Here is a 19,853-nt window from a genome sequence, read left to right on the forward strand (position 1 = left end):
AATACGCTTTCAGACTGTGCGCATATAAGACTTTCCAAGTGTATTGATTCCCAGACAGCTGTTGGTGTTCATGCACGTTGCTGAGTGCGGGGAAGCTCTAATCCCCTCCAATCGGTATTCACGTCACCTCCGTGGCGGCCTGAGAGCCTCAATCAATGTCATTCGCATTCCATTATTCCTTTCTTACTGTTACAGTGATTTACTCAGCAAAAGCTGTAAATGCCTTTAGCTGCTTGGTGGCGTTAAACTCCAGGTCTACGCCGGGGCCGATAAAGAAAATATAGCCATCGCTCAGCTTGTACTCCTTCCCATTGCCCTTCATAGTACCTTCGCCCTCGGTTACAATCATGACGCTGGGTCCACCAAGTGACCCAATTGTCTCGGAATCGCCGGCACTGATTGTTGTTGCTAGCATATTGAACTCGCTAAGGGGAGGTGCATACATCTGCGTCTTGCCGTTTTTGCTTCTGTCGAAGGCTTGTGGCGGTAGAATGGCTTCCTTTGCGTTGTGTGGCGTGAACGTAAGAACTGAGCAGAACATGTCGATATTGTCGCGATCAGCACGGGGACAGAAACCAGTGTTGAGTACGTTGTTTGATCGAGCCATGCACTCGATAATGTCACCAGACAGGTAGGCATGAATGCCATCGGCGGGAATATAAATACTTTCACCAGCCTTGAGCTTCAAGTAGTTCATGGTGACGAGAGCAACGAGCGTTCCGTTGTCAGCCTTATCGTACTGTTCTGCCAGACGAGGTATCATCTCGGGAATGTAGCTGGAAACGCCAAATTCCTCTTTTGGTATCTTCATCAGGGCATCATTGGTCTTACGGACAGTATCCTCGGAAGCTGTGAGCATTGTCTTGACAACATGCTTCAACTGCTGGTCGTCAAATGTCGGCTTTGTGACCTCAGGCATGAAGCCCTGGAGCGGTGGGAGCTTCATCAAAAGGGCAATCTCTCCAAGAGGCTTGAACCCACAAAAAGCCTCAAAGTCGCCAAGAGCCAGGGCAATCTCTGGTTTGTGATTTGGGTCTGTGAACTGGCTTGGGTTATTTGCGTGTAGCTTTGCAGCCAGATCTTTGTTCTAGGGCGTTATTAGAAAAGTGGCATGGTTCTTCTTGTGAAGGTACGCACTGGGTGTAGCTGCAGGGGCAGAGCCTTTGCTATCGACAAGACTTTTGGTAGGTATGGCAGCTTGGTGTGATTGAACTTGTCAACGACAGCCTTTCCGATAAGCTCATCGGGGTGCTTGTCAATGACGTCCTGAAGGTCCTCGCCAGTCTCTAAAACATAGGAGGGTAACTCTGGATATGTGCCCATCCACCTGTAGATGTTAGAAGCTATTGGAGAAAGGCTTAGTCTGCACAATTACATTTCAGCGTAGGTGGTATTCTCATCAATCTTGAAACTTGTGCCTGGTGTCTTTGCGCACAATGTCGCGGCGAGCGACTGGGAGCCTTGTCTTCCCCATGGGTACTGGTTGCAGTCGCACCTCAACTGGATCACCTTTTCGACCATAGCTGTGTATGGAAACAGACCAGAGTGGATAAAGAAGGAGTAGAGGGTGCAATCAAGAGATTGGAATCAGATTGGTGTGAACAAGCCCACGACCCTTCATTCTTTTCGAATGGTTTTATTTCTTCACTGTGACAGGTACTCGACGTCATAGCGGGTAACACAAAGTAGCTGCAAAGATGCAGGCGGTAATCAGCAAGCAATCGTCACATGACTTGGCAAAAATACCGAGACTTCCGTCTGAATTGTGGGCTTTGCCGTCCGTTGGTGAGATTCCCATGGTTGGAGATCTCGACTCGTAGCTAGTCCGGCGAAATCTCGTGATGACTCGGACGGCACGCCAGGTGGGTATAAGCAACTCCTTTTACTAGCGGCCACCAGTGCTGGACAGGGGATGTGGATATTTTGCTAGATTCGAACCACTCGTATTGCGACAGGTCATCTCTTTGATTGCCGTAGGTCAAAAAGTAACTATGATGTGGTGAAAGCGAGTAAGCAGATGAAGAACAAGGTAGACAAGTCGCACATGGTGCAAGTGTGGCGTCAATCCGCAGGATGCGCAAAGATAAGATCATGCACGTCTTATAAATATACGCATGGCTCGAAAGATATCCGTTCTCAACGGAAAAAAAGTGAGGGCCCGTTATGCCTCCATCTCGAACATGACCAGGGACAATCTGCGGGCGCTAGGGCAAGGTCCCTCCTGCCAAGGCCAATCGCAGCGCATGCCCATGTCGTCGCGTGGACATTGGGTAGTCCGTCTCTCGCAGCGCCCGTTCAATCTGCACCTCTCTTGTATGCATTGGGGCCACTCTTCACCTCGAGACACTCCAGCAATGTTCCTGTAGCGATTGCGCCTCTTAACGACTTCCAGACCGCCACCCGACATCGCTCGTATTGTTCCACCCACGCCAACTGCAACATCTCCTCTACCCACGGACACTCTACACGATGCATTTCGCCATGCCGCCACGAAAGACGTCGCGACCGCCGCCATATGTTGCAAGAAACCAGAGCGGAATTGCGATACCACCAGCTCTCAAAAATTTGCTCCGGAGCAAACTGGGACGGCTAATCGCTGGTGGCATATTGGGCTTTTTCGTGCTTATCTGGATGCTAGGTGGAAGCAATGGCACTGCCAAAAGAGGCACCAAGGTGGGAGGCTGGGGTCCGGCAAACATACCCAAGCCCAAGATAGGGAGCGGCCCGCCTGTGGTTGTGGTCACAGTCGTGGATCCCAAGATGGATCCTACATGGACAGCAAAGGTCAAGAGGAATAGGGAGGAATACGCCAAAAAACATGGTATGTCTCACCACCGCCAACAAGTTGCCGCAGACATTGGGCGAATATTGACATGCAGTCAGGCTATCTCACCTTCTTCCCAACTAGCGACAAATATCCTATCGGCAACTCCCCGCCTACCTGGGCTCGCGTGCCTGCAATCCGCCATGCCATGACGCTCCATCCAACCTCCATGTTCATGTGGTATCTTGACCACACGGCCCTAATCATGAACATGGACACACCCATCCACACTTCGCTCCTCACGCCCACCAAACTCGAGTCGTACATGATCACCAACGCCCCCGTCGTTCCCCCCGAAAGCGTCATCAAGACATTCAGCAACCTAAAGGGCGACCGAATAGATTTCGTCATTACCCAAGACAAGGATGGCCTGGCACCGAGCAGTTTTGTCGTCCGAAACGGAGAGTGGGCAAAGTTCTTCCTGGACACCTGGTTCGACCCCATCTACCGAAGCTACAACTTCCAAAAGGCCGAGTACCACGCGCTCGAGCACATTGTGCAGTAAGTATCTCCCAGCAATTTTCAGCTTTGAAACCAGTAAGCTAATCTCACACAACAGATGGCACGGTACGATCCTCGCCAAACTCGCAATGGTACCCCAGAACCTGCTCAATTCCTACGCCGTCGGCCCCGCAAACGAACGTAACGGCCGCTTCCAGGAGGGTGATCTCGTCGCTGTCTTCCCCGGCTGCGACAAGAACGGTCGAGACTGCGCCGTAGAGCAGCAGGCCTATTGGGCTAAGCTGGAAGCCGCGACCTAGACACATATACACAAGCCCTCGGGCAGGGGTTTTCTCCCTCTTTGACGCTAGAGTCTGGACAATACAAGGGTTCTGTGATAGAGGCGAGGATAGTGAATACCCAGGGGGACGGGGTTAGGGGTTGTAAAGGAGGATGGGATAGACTGGCGTTCAAGGCGTTGGTATCGCATCGCACCGCGAGCCACGGTATACAAACCTGTCGTGGCAAGGCACGGGGAGGTTGGAGTAGGGGAGGGAACACCTATCTAATTGCCGATTTTCGAATCCTCATGTAACGGGAGTTTTTATTTTTTTGAATATTAGAAATCCATGAATTTGTACTCGATGTGGTAGTGAGACGTAAGATTATCAAGCCAATACGGTTTTTTTTGGTTGTTACTTTTTTCTCTCTCTTTGTTTTCTCATAATGTCTGCATATTGTTACATGGAGTGAAGAACTACTACTCAGTCTGCGCGCCCTTTGGCTGCCTCTGCCGCTTAACACTAACCATGCTCCGTCTCGGCCGCTGTTTCCTCTCCCTGCTGGAAATCTGCTTCGGCCCACTAACAGTACTAGCACACATGGGCCGTCGTTGTCCCACAAACTTGCCCAGCGGGGAGAAAACCTCAATCTCGGGATAATCCTCCTCCCACTGCTCCATGAGTGCCCTCTTGTTTTCCTCGTAGAATTCCTCTTCAAGGACTATCTTGGGATCCCTGCCCTCGCGCTCTGCACGCGCAAGAGCATCGAATTTACGCTGCTTGAGATCGGCTTCAGCCTCGAGTCTGGCTTGGCGGTCGAGTCGGGCCTGGTTGGGATCTTTCTTGACGAGCCCTGGGGGCGACCAACCTTGGGGCCTGCGCGTTTGCGCTGAGACTTCGACCCAGCCGACGCCCTCGATGAGGATGTCTGTGCCCCAGATTCTGAAAGGGAGGTTTTCGGGCTTCATCTTGCCGGCGACGGGCGAAGTTACGGGGCCAGCGATTTTCTTGGTTACGTCCCATTTGAGCTGAAATTTGCCTGCAGAGTGCATTTTGGAACCGACATTTGGGGCGAGAATGGGCGGGTTTTGGAGTTGGCGTTCGGAGGTTTGGGCCTGGTATTCTTCTGCTTTTTCGGTGCGCGTGACGTGTGGGTGGATAGGTACAAAGGGGTACACGAGGAAGACAAGGTCCTGGGTTACGGGAGTGATTCGTATCAATCCTCCGCCGAGGATTAGAGATTGACCGGGTTTGAGGGTGTAGCGTTCCGAGTTGATGCGGTCCTTCATCACAAGGTCGTCGTGTGCGGAGGGTTGAACAAAAGTCTCTAGTCCGGGAGTTGTGCGTGCAAGACCCGGGAGGTCAATTAGTTCACCTCTGTTCTGCCCAAAGGGTATGCGAATCGGAGATGCAGTCGTTCCAGGCAGCGAAGAGGCAATCGGGAGAACAGGATAGGGTGTGAATGGTTGGGGTGGGGGAAGTAGGGCGTCTGGGTCGTCGATATCTTCTTCTTCGGGCGTGTCTTCCAGTTCTTCTGGAGGTTGGTGGATATGCTCCTGCGGCTTGTTTTTCAAACGCTCCGTCTCAGCGTCCTCTTCAGCGAGTTGCCGCTGGACCTGCACAAGCTCATCCAGTGTCTTTGCCTTGCGGAGCATTGCCTCTCGTTCTGCTGCGCTTCGAATCTTGCGTACATCCTGATAGTCTGCCCCTCGTCCTTTAGGAAAGACGGCTTCAAAGAGATTTGACTTTCCAACGTTGACCTTGCCTACCATCCAGCCTGCGCCTCCGCGATCCCATATGTCTTCCTTGACCTGTTTGGTCCACCATCCTCGCTTCGCACTGACGAGGCGTACATTGCCTAGACGTGCATTCGCATTCTGACGACCAAGGGCATCGCGAAGCACGTCTCGAACATACGGCATGAGCGCATCGACTTGCTCCTTTTTTGGAGCTAGGAGATCGGATCTTGTGATGATGAAGCTGACCTCTGCAATGCGGTCATTGGCGACCCAGCCCTTGTGCTTGGCTCGCCTGTTTTGTGTTCGCAGTTTGGGGATGCGCAAGGAGGACTGGAGGTTTGGGACAATAGAGAGGGGGAAGTCGGCAGCGTCGACGACATGGTAGATGTGGTTGCGTCGGTGCGGAGACTCAGCAATGGTCTGTTGTATGGCATCGACGGTGGGATGGTGAATGGGTGATCCTCGACGATGATGAAGGAGACTGTGGCACCGGTCGCACACGGGTGTTGGTGGTGGATCATTGTCGTCGGGAACTTGTTTCTCCTCTTTGGCAATACCCAACTCTCCCAACAACTGGGGATCGACGTTGCTGAGTGCCTTTTCGTAGACATGGTCTTCTTGTGTCCCCATGTCTTTTGGTATATTTGGGACTGGATTCAGATATGCGCGCACCGCCTTCCTGTCTATGTCATAATACCCCGCTTCATTTTGTTCGTAAATCTGAGCGGGCGCACCACATCCCGGGCACGCCCGAGGTAGCGATCTTGAAGCCGGTGGATTCTGCGGGGACGCATCCGGGGTTTCGGTGAGAGGCACAGCAGCGCGGACCTGGTCCTTTATTGGTCTTGACGTTGAAAAGTGTGTCGACGACTTGGCTCGGGAGGGACCGCGGCGAGTAGTGGTTATGGGGGCTCTAAGTAGGGCAGGGCAGAGAAATAGTGGGATCGAGGCTTCATGGTTCAGCAGTGTCCCGGCCTGGGTGAGGGTACGTCGCATGCTGGAGAGTAACAAGAGACGGGCGTAGTAGTTGTGGCTACATGCTATGCATCCTCACTACTGTGGTTACACACTACATAGCCGGCTCTCACGCGACGCGCAGCCGGGCGCCCAGAAAAAAAATTACCATGGGCGACGGCGGAAGGAGCAGGGATGCACAGCAGGCAGCTGGCCAACCAGAGGCGGTGGCGGTGCGCAAGCCCGAGTCATAGGAACATGACATCGAGGTTCCGCGGCGGGCGTGGGAGGCGTGGGAACTATTGCGTTTATGGGGTATTTTGCTCAGACCACCCACTCCAGCTACCTACGTACTCTAATACAGTCACAGCTGCTTCCGTTCCACCCGCGAAGCATTGTCTCGTTCTCTCTCTGTCCGCCCCTCGCTTTCTCATCTCGCAATCGGTTTCTACTATGCTCGCCTCATCCCGCACGGCGCTGCGCCAGGCGGCGACCAAGCAGCTGTCGCTCAAGTCCAGTGTTCGAGCTGTCTCGGCATGGTCGCAGGTGCCCCAGGGCCCTCCAGTAAGTGGGCAATAGCAAGCCGCGGCCCAATTGACTCGTGCCAATGCTAACCCACACGTCTAGGATGTATGTATCCTCCCTGTAGGCATGATAGCCGCGCCCCAGCTCACAATGCTTCCTCCAGGCCATTTTGGGTATCACTGAAGCCTTCAAGGCCGACAGCAACCCCAAGAAGATCAACCTCGGTCAGTGAACCGCACTAACTTCTCAGAACCAAGACGTAACTGACTCTGCGTTCTAGGCGTCGGTGCGTACCGCGATGACAAGGGCAAGCCCTACGTCTTGCCTTCGGTGAGAGAGGCGGAGAAGAAGGTCGTGGATTCTGCACTGGACAAGGAGTACGCCGGCATCACCGGTGTACCCAACTTCACAAAGGCTGCTCTCAAGCTCGCATATGGCGCCGATTCGAAGCCCCTCAGCGAGGACTGCATCGCCGTCACCCAGTCCATTTCAGGTACTGGCGCCCTGCGCATTGGCGGCGCCTTCCTCGAGCGCCACTACCCTGGCCCCAAGACCATCTACATTCCCACACCGTCATGGGCCAACCACAATGCCGTCTTCAAGGACTCAGGTCTCAAGGTCGAGAAGTATCGCTACTACAACAAGGACACAATTGGCCTCGACTTCGAGGGAATGATTGCCGACATCAAGGCCATGCCCAAGAACAGCATTGTCCTGCTCCACGCCTGCGCGCACAACCCCACTGGTGTCGACCCCACCGAGGAGCAGTGGACCAAGATTGCTGATGCTGTCAAGGAGGGTGATCACTTCCCCTTCTTTGACATGGCCTACCAGGGCTTTGCCAGTGGTGACACGAGCAAGGACGCCTTTGCCCTCCGTCACTTCATCAAGGAGGGTCTCCGCCCCGTCCTGGCCCAGTCGTTTGCCAAGAACATGGGCCTGTATGGCGAGCGTGTGGGTGCCTTCTCTGTTGTTTGCGAATCTGCCGAGGAGAAGAAGCGCGTCGACTCACAGATCAAGATCCTTGTCCGCCCATTGTACTCTAACCCGCCAGTTCACGGCGCCCGCATTGCCTCTGAGATTCTCAATGACGCCTCGCTCAACAAGCAATGGCTTGGCGAAGTCAAGGGAATGGCTGACCGCATCATCACCATGCGCGCTCTGCTCAAGGAAAACCTCGAGAAGCTCGGAAGCAAGCACGACTGGAGCCACATCACATCGCAAATTGGCATGTTCGCCTACACGGGTCTGACAGCGGAGCAGATGGACAAGCTGGCAAAGGAGGTAAGTTGAAGACCACGTGCCAGACGGTACTAGACCCAGCTAACGTAACAGCACTCGGTCTATGCCACCAAGGACGGCCGCATCTCGGTCGCTGGTATCACTAGCGAAAACGTCGGACGCCTTGCAGAGGCTATTTACAAGGTCAAGGGTTAAGCAAGGCGATGGCGGGCTCTTTGGTCGGCTCACGGCTGCCGTGCATGATCCGGCGGCTGCATTGAGCGGCTAGATTATGAAATGTGTACATGTGTATACGAAAAATGACATGTCTTTTCGATCCTTGGGGTGTGCTCGTGTCTTTTTTCTGTCTCTTGGGATCGAATCGGTCGATCTGAAGCATTGCACTAAAGCTTGGAATCCTTCACCGAGGATTGAGTGTTTGCTCACTGAAGCCTCCACAGATGGCACGTGGTTGGCTATTTGCGGTGAGATGATGGAGGGTGGGTGAAGATCCCTTCCGTGTATGAGGGGGCTGCTGTGTGGTAGTATAGACAGTGATGGCGCTAGTTAGTTCCCGAAAGCTTCGACCTACTGCTCGCGTGCAAGTGACAAGCGTGTGGCCGACTTCGCTGCCTGCCTAGGGCGAGTTACTACAAGTACGGTTATTTGCAGCCTTGCCGGTTCGCAGACTTGTTGAGTCATTGTTTGACATAGAAGAAATGCAAACCGGCCAGGCTTGGTGAGCTTGTGGTCAACAAAAAAACTGGCCGGGTACCGCTCAACGCATGGTTTACCAAGCATACTCGCACCAATCAGACTGTAGCCAGAATTGCTCCACTCGTTTACCCTGCAGCGCTGCAATGGCCAGGGCGTCCGCTGTCGTGCACACCAAACCTCATCGAGGCTGATGCTGGGCGTCTCCATGCCGCCCTCCGCTCGCCATTTGCTTGAGAGTGGACTAGCTGTTGGCAACGAGACAGCAGCAGCCTATTGCATTCCGGACAAGGCCGGAAGAGCATGAATCACGCATGACGCAGGTTTGGACGGAAAAACCATAACCAGGGTCCATGGGGCAGGCCTGTCGTGTGTGTGGGTTTCGTGCCCGGCCCTATGGCATCGCTTTGTTTTTTTTTTGGCGAGACGGTGTCTGTGGCTTGCGTGATGTACGTACATGGCCGTCAGGTTGGAGAGAACAAGCCCTGTACGTATGCAGTAGACGTAGATACATCGACAGGCAAGAGGGTAGGGCCAAACGGCGGCTGCACGCCGTGTCGAGTGGCTAGCTCAAGCCAGCAAGCCCCAATTCAGGGTCTGACAAAAGCCCATGCGCAATGACGACAGCTTACAATGTGACGTCGTTTGTCGTGAAGCGAAAAAAACCCAACCCTCGTCTGTGTTTATATTCCTATGCTGGCACCCCGCCTCGAGAGTTTCAACCGCGGAGAAAACGCTTTCGAACCGCTTCCAGACCTTCTTGGCGCACCCTCGACTTCTCTCCTCTTCTCTTCAGCGTTGAGGGCGTGTTCAACGGCTCTCCCGACGGAGCAGGGCGGTAGGAGCCACGGCTTCGGCTAGCCTCATCAGCCGCAGAGGCACACGGCGGTGCAGGCAACATGCCAGGTCAGAGGCCACGACTCCACACGACTTGGGTGCGGTGCATTGCCCTTGGCCGGGAACCCGATGACTGTGAGTGCGAGGGTGGTGGTAGTCTCCAGTCAGCCGCCAGGAAGAGAGTAGTAGTAGACGACGGCTTCGTAACAGGCGATCAACGGCAAGTGAATGGCTGCCGATTGACGTCGAGGTATCCACCCGCATGTATCGAGCCCTTATTCCACTGCTCATCCCGTGCCCCCCCCCCCTTCTGCCCCTCTCCCCCCCTCCTCTCTTTTTGCAGTGATGCAAACATCGCAACCCTCACCTTCTAGAACACTGGCCGCCCGTATATGAGCCACATTCCCGTGACCATTGCTGCCAAAACTGCTTTCCTCTTACCATCCCACCCACCGCCCACTCCGGACCCCATTCTGCCTGTGACGAGCATAGCATAGCTGCATCTGCTTCGCCCAGCACCCGGCCCCGTGGAAGCAATACGAACTAACGGTCTAGAGGTGCGACTTAGTCTCCCTTCGTGTGCGTAGTAGTTCGGCAGTCGCAGTCTGAGACACCCTCGATTGCCCACCCTGCATCGTCCCTAGACACTGACCCTTGGACAACGTCCTCAGCTCTAGCAACGGCGCTCACAACAACACCCACGGGCCGACCCTTTTCAGTCGCCCACTAAGCCCGATCCAGCCCCCGCAGGTGAATCCGACAGCCGCACGGCCCACTGCTGAGGCGCGAAAAAATATCCGTTCGCGCCCCCAATAGTTGCTCTTCGCTGCGACACCAGGCCCATACGGTGTCGACAGCTTCGTCGTCGTCCGGATTCACCACCTCCTCTGCCCCATCGCCTTCGCCGTCTGGTCTTGAGCAAACATGTCGACTACCGACGCCCAGGTTCGTGTGCCCCTCTGCCCCTCGTCCCTCCACATGCCCTTGCCTCGAACCCCACCATCCCATGTCCTGCCCACGCCCCAGCACGTGTCTCTCTCCCTTGCCCACTTGCCCTTCTGTTCCTGCCTTGCCCACTTTGCATCCCCACTACCGCGCTGCGCAATCTTCACCTCCTAACCTAATCCTTTCTACCAGCAGAACGGCGACATCATGTCGATTCCCGGCGCCGAGGACCAGATCGACCCTGCCACCTTTGAGCAGATTCTCGAGATGGACGAGGACGAGGAGGAGCGCGAGTTCAGCAAAAGCATCGTCTACGACTTCTTTGGCCAGGCAGACCAGACTTTCAAGAAGATGGACAAGGAGCTGTGAGTGCCCGCCCGCCGCGCGCCTTCATGGTGACGCCACACTTCCGCCCACGCTCTGCCCTTCCCCGCACGGCGCACCCGCCTCGCCTCACAGTGCCACGGCTAACACACGACACAGAGAAAAGAAAGAGGGCAAGTACCTCAAGGAGCTTAGTGAGCTCGGCCATTTCCTCAAGGGCTCGTCCGCCACGCTCGGCCTCACCAAAGTCAAGGACTCGTGCGAGAAGATCCAACATTACGGCCAATTGAAGGACGATGCAGGCACAAAGGACATTACAGAAGAGCAGGCTCAGGAGAACTTGGGCAAGATCATCAAGCAGGCCAAGAAGGAGTTTGCAGACGTCAAGGACATCCTCAAGGAGTTCTACAAAGACGACGATGAAGCTTGAGGGGGGCCTGCCACCGCCAGAGAGCAATGGCGCGAGCAACCCGTCTCGCACTCGTCATGCTCATCCGCGGGGTACTTGTGGCGTCTACGGCAGGCAAGCTCCAGATCGTTCGGCTTCGACGAGCGCTGCACGACTCTGGTCCTCCTGCCCTACCTACTGCCACGCTCCAAACTTTTTGTAACGAATCCTCTTCCTATGTTGCATCCTTGTGTTGAGTTTCTAGGGCTGTTTTATTGTCTATATGCCAATGTTGGGTAGGTTGCACTCTAAATAGTTGGCCCCAACTCGGCTTATTGATATTTCCAAGTTGGAATGTGTTAGACTTGGACGCTGTTCAAAAAGGCAAACGAGGTCAATTTCTTGTGATGTGCACGCTGCCTATGCGCCGTAGTACATAGATGTTTCAGCCCTACCGAGCGCTGCATAGCAAAGGGCCGAACGCCTAACGCGCTTGAGACGAAGTGGCGGCGAAGGCTGCAGCGGCGCCTGTCAGTCACCCCACCTTGGGGCCTACGTCACTCGTCGCTCATGCAGAGGCCCGATGATAGGCCACCAGGCTAACCCATGAACGCTCAACATCAAAAGCACCTTTGTTATCCTTGGCTAGGCGCCCTTTTTGACTGGACTTTTCCCGAGCGCTACCGGCCCTGTTGCTGGTCTTGTCGAATATCCGATTAAGCGCTGCTGATTCTTTGTTTTGTTTTATTTTTACATCTACTTTGAATCTGCTTGCTGGGTTGTCCGTTCTTCTACTCAACGTAGCCGACCTCTTATGCTGGTTGCTGCGACGATCTTGCGTCGAGCTGCTCCTGGGCCAATCAACTGTTGCATTACTGTTGCAGCTGCAAGCGCAGCTCCTGCCTCTATCCTTACACAGCAGCTACCAAATCAGCTTCTAGATACCCGGTTTTACAGCTCGTCGCCAATCATGGGCAAGAAAAAGTCAAGAAGCGACTACAACGACTTTCTAGATGGCGAGAAACTGCGCGACAACACGGAAATCAGAACATCGCTACAAGGATCTGCAACGCAAGACTTTTCATCTGTACCTACCAGCCAGCATGCACGAGGAAGCGGGAAGAACGGCAAGGGTGGAGCAAAGAAACCTCCGCTCACCCACTTTTTGTGTCTGCCACTTGTCACAGATGCCAGTAGGCCGCAGCTCCAAGAAGGACTGAATCAGTTCAAAGAAGACCTAGCAAGCGATAGCCCAGTACCCACCAAGGCAGTGCGACCAGTAGGTACACTACATCTTACTTTGGGAGTAATGAGCCTGGATGCCAAGGAGCTGGAAAAAGCCAAACAGTACCTGCAAGACTTGGATGTGCACGCTCTACTCCGCGATATCAGCCACCGTCGCATAGCAGAGAAGGCTGCCGAGGATGGAATAATAGGAGAAAACCTTGTTCCTGCAGCAATGCCAGATACCGATGCCTTGACCATCAACTTAGAAGCTCTGGTGCCAATGCAAGCACCAAACAGAACGAGTATTCTCTACGCTGAGCCTCGGGATCCAACTCTGCGTCTACCTTTGTTTGCCTCTGCATTGAGACAGCAGTTCACAGAAGCAGGGCTCCTAGTTGCAGATACAAGACCGCTGAAGCTTCACGCTACCATCATGAATACCATCTATGCAAAGCCCAAGCGCGGAAGAGGACGATCAAAACCTTCAAAATTCAAACACGGGCTGAAGCAGATTGAACACAAGGTTTCGCCTCATCACCGACAAGATGGTGACGCTCACCACGATGAAGGTGATGAGGATGGTGCATCAACGGTGGACTCGGCAGATGGTGATCAAGATCAAGCCCAGCCCGCAACAGGCGAAGGCCACGGCCCCGATGGAAAGAGCTGGATGCGACTCGATGCGACAAATCTGATTGAGAAGTACAAGGGCTTTGTATGGGCGCGTGATGTGCGCATAGATAGAGTCTGTATATGCGAAATGGGTGCCAAGAAGATTTGGAGTGGGTCGCGTGAGTGCGACGGAGAGATTCTGGATGAGCAGTACAAGGCTGTTGCCGTGAAGCCTATATTCGAGTGAAAAATCTCCATAGTTTTTTTTTGGTTTCTTTTGAACAAGCAGTACAAAAAAAAATTAAATAATAAATAAAACAAAACATTGATTGCATTCAAGAGTTGACTTGTTGCAAAAAACTTGAATAAATGCAAACATGTTCACATCTCTCAAAACGTTGGGGCCAAACCCCCCCTCCCCTCCCCTTCACCCTCCTCGTTCCAGCTTGCTCACCTCATCCTCAACCCTCTGCACCTCTGCCAAAATCCACTCCTTCCTCCTCGCCAACTCCTTCATCCCCTTCTCGCCCGCACGCTCGTAAAGTTGGAGCTCCCTCTGGGCCAGCGCCTCGCGATCCCTCAGCGCCTTCTCGCCGGACCCCTGACTCTTCTTGAACTGGCGGAGGGCATCGACGAACTCGGCAGGCGGGGCATGGCTGTACGTGTGGATTTTGGCCTGCAGCCCGAGCAGTACGGAGCGTGCGTGCAACAGGTCGGCCGAGGAGCGCGTGTGCCGGGCTAGGGCGCCTTGTTGCGTTTGCTCGAGGATCTTGATGGCGGTGGTGAGGAGGGTGGAGTGCGTGGCTAGGAGCACGGTGAAGCTGTGGGTTAGATGGAGGTGTGCGGATTGGAGTTCGTCAGGCAGAGTGAGCGTAGCTTCGGTTTGCAGCGCGTTTGCTCTTGCGCTGAGGTCTGCAGGGGCTGGGGGTTGGAGCGGGTCGGCGATGTTACAGAGGTGCGTCGTTGTTTTGCTGAGTTGGGTGGAGAGCGCGTCGCTAATTATGTCGCTGTTTGCTAAAAAGGCGTCGAGGTCTGCAGAGAGGATTTCGCGGTCTGCAGCGGGGATTTGGCCGCGGAGTTGGGCGGTTGCGATGTCGATTAGAGAGTGCAGTTCTGGCGGGAGGTCGGCTGCTTTGAAGGGGAGGTCCGAGAGGGTGTCGATGAGGATTTGGGTTGTGAGGAGGGATGTGCGGGCTGCGGATAGGGCCTACGGATATAGTTAGTGTATATCTTGTTCTGTAAACAATTGATGATTTTTGACTTTGATACTGCTGCACATGAATAGATGGGCTTAGTATGCACATTGTCGATGTTGGGTGTAAACAAAGAAACCAACATGAAGTTGAAGATAGATTTTGAGAAACAGAGTTAAAAAGATGGCCAGTATGAGATATAAGAGTAATGTTTCAAAAGTTAATATAAACATGATCATACCCTGCGAATCTCATCATGCACGCGCTGCTTCTTCGTCTCCCGTGTCGAGCCATTGTGATTAAGCTTCCTAGTGCAAAGATCTTTATACAAGATTTCGAAATTCGGATTGCGCTGCAGCACAGCTGGATCGACTGGTGGAAGCATGTTGTTGATTTATTTTCAAGTCCTGCTTGAATTGGTTTCGTATATGTAGGGTCAGAAGGTTGAAGTCGGTGTGGTTGTATGATAGACGCTGATATGCACTAGAGCGTCATAGGACTAGCGGCTTGGCTGAGTCTACAGCTGGCACCCGCCTTACCAAAATAGTCTTGTATCTACGATTTTGCATTTTGAGAATATTTTTCAGCGTATTCTAAAGGTGCTCGAACTTTTGTACATCAATTCGTGTCGCTTATGTTGTGTCAATAGTAGCGAATGGTCCTTACGCGCCTGTTGTTTTCCATCACCCTGCCCCTGAAGTCAGCCGAGAATGTAATGATCCGCCGTACGCACGTAATCCCAAAAGAATTCTTACAAAAAACTGCACAATCAATTATTTGAAAGCTGTTTTCAACCTCCCTACTGAAACTACGTCACGGACAGGTCTGATTGAGGAATGCTTCCTGCTCACACAATTGACTGCTGCCCCGGATTACCCGGAAGCTCAGTTTCCACTTGGAATACCATTGCTACTCTCTCTGTGCATTGCGGAGTACAAGGCTGCAGTAAGAAACTTGGTAGTGCTTGCTGGCCAAGACATCTTTCCGTTAGCAGGTCATAGTGCTCGAGGAGAAAGGCATGCAGCAGGTGATTAGAGATGTTCTTGACGAGATAGTCGAGATCGAGGCATTTGCAAAAGACATAGTAGCATGGAACCTGCAATCGCAATCTTGACAGTCTGTTTCTCTCGAATATTCTGGTCTTTCCAGTTGGCTCACCAACAGTAGGAAGGCAAGACAGAAGATGTATTCCGATTGAAGACGTTCCAAAATCGGGCCCTAGTCGCAATATTCAGTTTTTGTCTTGTTTCACAACATGTACGCGTGCGTGTTCGGACATGGCTGTGTCACAAATAAGTTAATATCACCGAGATTAAAGTTTTTACATTCCATCTGAGACGTGTTGAGATCACCTTTCCTGTTTCCCACCTCCCACACACGACTCATAGCTGAGCTTACGAGGTAGCGATTATTTCCATGATTTGTATTGTTGCCACGCACATGAGCTTATAGAGGTGATGATGCTGTCATTAGTATGTAAGTATAGTACTACAACATCTATGCCAGGGATACAGCTAGCGTGAAACCCGTCAGCACTAAATCTGCCACCACAACACAACTTATTATGCTAGGTATTCTCTCATTACCCCGTACCCGATGCTGGCTACATTGACTTCCCGCCTGACTTGCACTCTCAAGTACTTTGTACTGCCGCTTTACTGAACAGGCTCCAGACATAACCGTAACGCTGTTGGTTGTATGATACAACCTGGGATGACAGACACGTACCTCTTAATTACCTGCCGATCAACACGGCTTTGAGACGATCTAGAACTCGCACACTCCAATCAGAGAGTCGGCATTGCATAGTTCAAGGAACCGCTACACGAGTCGAGCGGTGAAAGTTATGTATGAGCCCCCACATCTTTCAATGCAAGATATACGCTCTCTTCGCACGTACGGAAACTGTAGGCCATCCGTGACTGGACTTGATTGATCTGTGCCCTTTTGTTTCGCAAACATAAGCATTTTACCCCAGGCCGGCCAGGTTTTAAATCAAGCTTGTCTCAACATCAGCCTTTTAGCCACCGTTGACCGGCTCCACATCGGAACATCGGCCGGCCACGCGACCGCATAGCCACATATAAACCGAGCAGCTACCGGCAGTGTTAATACGTCGCAGCCGTTAATTTGCTCGTTTGAACCGTTTTTTCTCCGATTATACTAACGCGAACATGTACCCCAGACTGCCGCGGCTTGGTCCTGCATGAAATCAGGACGGCAACGGCAATAACCCCGGCATGATCATCAACACATGGCTACTCAAATAGATTGCGACAACGGATGAAAGGGCCACTCGTGCACCACACCAACCAAAGCAGCGTTTTCGGCCCCACTGTTCAATATGAAGTTAGTTGAGGAGACTGGTATTCTGCCTAAAGAGGTCGTGGCCTCGTATTACGCAGAGCTTCCTTTTTATATCTGAGTACATTCGTTGCATTGTATAGATCATCAGGCTCTTCACACACACACACACACACACACACAATCACCTTCCAACTACTCCAAGCACCACCGTCACCATCACCATCAAAATGAAGTTTGCAACTGCTGCTGCTGTCTTCGCTGGCCTTGCTGCCGCAGGCCCTGTTGAACTCAGCGAGCGCCAGAGTTGCCCAAAGGTCTACATCTTCGGTGCACGTGAAACCACTGTTCCTCAAAGCAACGGATACGGAACTGCTGGTGGTCTTGTCAACTCTGTCAAGTCAGCATTCCCTGGCGCTGGCTCCGAGGCCATTGTCTACCCTGCATGTGGCGGTGGATCAGCCTGCGGTGGCATCAGCTATGACAACTCTGCTTCCCAAGGTACCGCGGCTGTTGTCAAGGCTGTAACTGCCTACAACCAGAAGTGCCCCAGCACCCAAATCGTCCTCATTGGATACTCTCAGGTTTGTCACCAGTATCCAAAGCCGTTGGAACGAGAAGTGTACTAACAAAACACAGGGTGGCCAAATCATGGACAACGCACTCTGCGGTGGTGCAGGTGCCACTCTTACTGGCAACGCTCTCAACGCTGTCAAGGCCGCCATCTTCATGGGCGACCCACACAACCGCGCCGGCCTTCCTTACAACGTCGGCACTTGCCGAGCCCAAGGCGTAAGTGCCCAATCGTCAAAAGCTGATCAGCAAGAGTCTAACCATCAAATTAGTTTGCCGCTCGTCCCCAAGGCTTCACCTGCTCTCCCGCCAATGGCAGCATCATCCAGAGCTACTGCGACTCTCAGGACCCATACTGCTGCAACGGCAACGACGCCAACCACCACCAGCAATACGTCAACATCTACGGCAACCAGGCTCTCAACTTCATCAAGAGCAAGATCACTGCTTAAACGCGGTATTTCTTTCTGCACAAAGTGCGAAATTACGAGGAAATCACCACGCGCCTGGTTTTGGCGGCGAAATTCAATGTATATATAGGAATTTGACGAATATGTATATGACAACATCAGTTGAAAAGGAACTTTTGGACCGTCTCATCTTAGCTGTTTATGTGACACTAATCCATGAATTTTCAGTACCGTGCTCAAAGTGACAGGCGTTGTATGTGTTACGCCACGTGACAGCAGCTTTTTAGAATATTAGTGGCTTAATCGTCACACAACTGATTAAAATTAGTAGCTCCAGATCTTTGAAAAAAAAAATCACTGTAGAAGAGGAAAAAATAAATAAATCTTCAAACAACGCTGGAAAACATTCATCCATTCATACATCTATCCTACCGGATAACAAGCCAAATCTACTCCGAGACGCCATGCAACTATAACACACATGCCATATCATTACCTCGTGACGCTAAATGCCATTTCTTGCAAACATACACACTCTCTCTTTCTCATAAGAAAACTCCTCTACAACTTGGCCTTTGGCCACTGGTCCAGCAGATCCGTCATCTCGAAGCGCGGCCAGTCCGGGTTGAGACTTGGGGCGGGCCTTTCACGGTCCCAGGCCCACTTCTCCTTGAGCTCGGGCTCGAGGTCGTCTTCGAGCATCTGCACGACGTACTTGCCTAGCACGGGGAAGAACTTGTAGCCGTGGAAGGAGCCGCAGGTAGCGACGTAGAGGCCCTTTGCGGCAGCGTGTGGGGAGATGATGAAGTCGGAGGAGGTGGTGAAGGCATCCCTGGGTATATCCGTTAGTTTCTTTGTTTTTCTGTTTACGAAGATTCGACAAGTCGCTTTCTTTTTGGACTTACCAGCAGATTCGGTGCTTGTCCATTTTCCAGTTTGCGCCCTTCTTGCCGTAGAAGACATCGTTGGCGTGCGCAATGTCTAGCTTCAGCGGACCGGGAACATCCCACTGGTTGTAATCCTTTCCTGATGGAGGTGCGGAAACGAAGCGACCAGGGAGGACTTCGTGTGTGTTCTTGAAGATCTTCTCACCCCACCACTTGAGCTCGCGGTCCTTGGTGGGCGGTAAGCTGCCGATGAAGGGTCCGTATGCGGCTGTGTAGCCTTGAACACCAACTGGCATGTGCTTGAATCTCTCGTAGGACTTTTCATCGAGAGTGGTCATGCCGGTTGTGATACCACCAGCAACGATTCTTGATCCAGCGCGGAGGTTTTCATTTCCACTTCGCTTTGCGGCCTGCTCGAGGAGTTTGGCTGTGTACGCACCGGTCGAGAGAACGACGTGAGTAGCTGAGAGTGTGTTGCCTTGCTCGGTCCTGACTCCAGTGCAACGGCCGGTGTTGTCAAACTCCAGGCTTTCAACCTTTTGTGTGACGTACTTGACGCCCTGCTCAATACACCATTTGGTAACAGCTCTTAGAGCATCACCGGCCTGTGCCCATCCACTCGTCTTGTTGACGAGCACACTCTTAGCGCCGTCATAGTTGGCTTCGTCGAAAAGTCCACCAAACATCTTCTTTGCCTCCTCAACGGAAACGGACTTGAGGTCGGCCTGGCGACCAAGCTTCTTGTAGTTGTCAATGACTTCTTGTGCGTAGTCTGAGCGGCAGACCCAGAAGATGCCGGTTTCATGGAAGTAAGGTTTCCAGAGAGGGTCCTCCTTGAAGACATCCTGAGCTTCTAGGGCAAGTCTGCAGTAGATGAGATCGTCGTAGTCGGCGCGCACAACTTTGTTCCAATCCCACGACGCAGCGACGCGGCTGTCGGCGTCCCAAGCATCCTGATCGATAACGGTGATTTGGCGGTCAGGGTACTTCTTGATAAGGTGGTAGGCAGTCGAAATGCCGAAGACGCCAGCACCGACGACAAGGTATGAGTGTTTGCTGGATGCCATATTGTTCAAGATCCAATGCTTATCGTCACAGAGCATGAAGTGAGAGAGGTTTGATGAAGCGATGAAGAAGCACTACCACTACGTATTGTATTTATACCATCGACCATTACATCAACCAGTCTATTTCCCAAAGCAGTCGACCTGATAAGTGGGCCGTTCTCGGCCTCGTCGTCGTGGTCGTGGGTAGACTAGGCGCGGGGCATTCGTGGAGGTTGTTTCCTCATTGAGCAAAGCTTTGCGACGGGCAAGCTTCAGCCATTCTCCGACGTCTTCACCGCCGGCTGCCATGGCTCCAATCGGACATGACAAGTAATTGATTGTCTTTGTATCTGTTGATATACACGTTTAGAGCCCTTCCGCACTCGTCGCCGACGGGTCCGAGTCTTG

General features: G+C 52.7%; 9 protein-coding genes across 9 annotated transcripts; 5 read left to right on the plus strand and 4 right to left on the minus strand.

Annotated features, from left to right (window-relative positions):
• Window positions 1-161: 161 nt before the first annotated feature.
• Window positions 162-1,521, minus strand: PSV08DRAFT_215503 (RmlC-like cupin domain-containing protein; the record flags this gene model as incomplete). The annotated part of the gene is made up of 3 exons (XM_014229234.1): window positions 162-1,087; window positions 1,138-1,327; window positions 1,376-1,521. 3 exons carry the CDS (start codon window positions 1,519-1,521, stop codon window positions 200-202), a joined length of 1,224 nt encoding a protein of 407 aa, XP_014084709.1. The 3' UTR covers window positions 162-199.
• A 960-nt stretch (window positions 1,522-2,481) lies between these two features.
• PSV08DRAFT_347257 (glycosyltransferase) lies at window positions 2,482-3,585 on the plus strand (the record flags this gene model as incomplete). The annotated part of the gene is made up of 3 exons (XM_014229233.1): window positions 2,482-2,821; window positions 2,884-3,325; window positions 3,384-3,585. The coding sequence occupies 3 exons, from the start codon at window positions 2,482-2,484 to the stop codon at window positions 3,583-3,585; spliced, it is 984 nt and encodes a 327-aa protein (XP_014084708.1).
• Window positions 3,586-4,025: 440 nt separating this feature from the next.
• On the minus strand, window positions 4,026-6,281 carry PSV08DRAFT_383983 (uncharacterized protein; the record flags this gene model as incomplete). Its single annotated transcript, XM_014229232.2, has 1 exon — window positions 4,026-6,281. One exon carries the CDS (start codon window positions 6,279-6,281, stop codon window positions 4,026-4,028), a length of 2,256 nt encoding a protein of 751 aa, XP_014084707.1.
• A 301-nt stretch (window positions 6,282-6,582) lies between these two features.
• PSV08DRAFT_194778 (pyridoxal phosphate-dependent transferase) lies at window positions 6,583-8,328 on the plus strand. Its single transcript, XM_014229231.2, has 4 exons — window positions 6,583-6,803; window positions 6,928-6,988; window positions 7,045-8,048; window positions 8,100-8,328. The coding sequence occupies exons 1-4, from the start codon at window positions 6,693-6,695 to the stop codon at window positions 8,199-8,201; spliced, it is 1,278 nt and encodes a 425-aa protein (XP_014084706.1). The 5' UTR covers window positions 6,583-6,692; the 3' UTR covers window positions 8,202-8,328.
• Window positions 8,329-10,165: 1,837 nt separating this feature from the next.
• PSV08DRAFT_265107 (signal transduction histidine kinase) lies at window positions 10,166-11,554 on the plus strand. The gene is made up of 3 exons (XM_014229230.2): window positions 10,166-10,481; window positions 10,677-10,846; window positions 10,965-11,554. Exons 1-3 carry the CDS (start codon window positions 10,461-10,463, stop codon window positions 11,233-11,235), a joined length of 462 nt encoding a protein of 153 aa, XP_014084705.2. The 5' UTR covers window positions 10,166-10,460; the 3' UTR covers window positions 11,236-11,554.
• A 609-nt stretch (window positions 11,555-12,163) lies between these two features.
• PSV08DRAFT_347261 (AKAP7 2'5' RNA ligase-like domain-containing protein) lies at window positions 12,164-13,279 on the plus strand (the record flags this gene model as incomplete). The annotated part of the gene is made up of 1 exon (XM_014229229.1): window positions 12,164-13,279. The coding sequence occupies one exon, from the start codon at window positions 12,164-12,166 to the stop codon at window positions 13,277-13,279; it is 1,116 nt and encodes a 371-aa protein (XP_014084704.1).
• A 180-nt stretch (window positions 13,280-13,459) lies between these two features.
• Window positions 13,460-14,610, minus strand: PSV08DRAFT_358875 (uncharacterized protein; the record flags this gene model as incomplete). Its single annotated transcript, XM_014229228.1, has 2 exons — window positions 13,460-14,239; window positions 14,467-14,610. The coding sequence occupies 2 exons, from the start codon at window positions 14,608-14,610 to the stop codon at window positions 13,460-13,462; spliced, it is 924 nt and encodes a 307-aa protein (XP_014084703.1).
• Window positions 14,611-16,759: 2,149 nt separating this feature from the next.
• PSV08DRAFT_398788 (carbohydrate esterase) lies at window positions 16,760-17,554 on the plus strand (the record flags this gene model as incomplete). The annotated part of the gene is made up of 3 exons (XM_014229226.1): window positions 16,760-17,113; window positions 17,169-17,321; window positions 17,375-17,554. 3 exons carry the CDS (start codon window positions 16,760-16,762, stop codon window positions 17,552-17,554), a joined length of 687 nt encoding a protein of 228 aa, XP_014084701.1.
• A 347-nt stretch (window positions 17,555-17,901) lies between these two features.
• Window positions 17,902-19,488, minus strand: PSV08DRAFT_215513 (FAD dependent oxidoreductase). The gene is made up of 2 exons (XM_014229225.2): window positions 18,418-19,488; window positions 17,902-18,344 (listed from the first exon to the last, which is right to left on the minus strand). Exons 1-2 carry the CDS (start codon window positions 19,464-19,466, stop codon window positions 18,074-18,076), a joined length of 1,320 nt encoding a protein of 439 aa, XP_014084700.1. The 5' UTR covers window positions 19,467-19,488; the 3' UTR covers window positions 17,902-18,073.
• Between the last annotated feature and the right edge of the window lie 365 nt (window positions 19,489-19,853).

The sequence above is a fragment of the Bipolaris maydis genome, assembly GCF_028858645.1.
Source record: "Bipolaris maydis strain C4 unplaced genomic scaffold PSV08scaffold_2, whole genome shotgun sequence".
In the NCBI taxonomy this organism is placed as follows: domain Eukaryota; kingdom Fungi; phylum Ascomycota; class Dothideomycetes; order Pleosporales; family Pleosporaceae; genus Bipolaris; species Bipolaris maydis.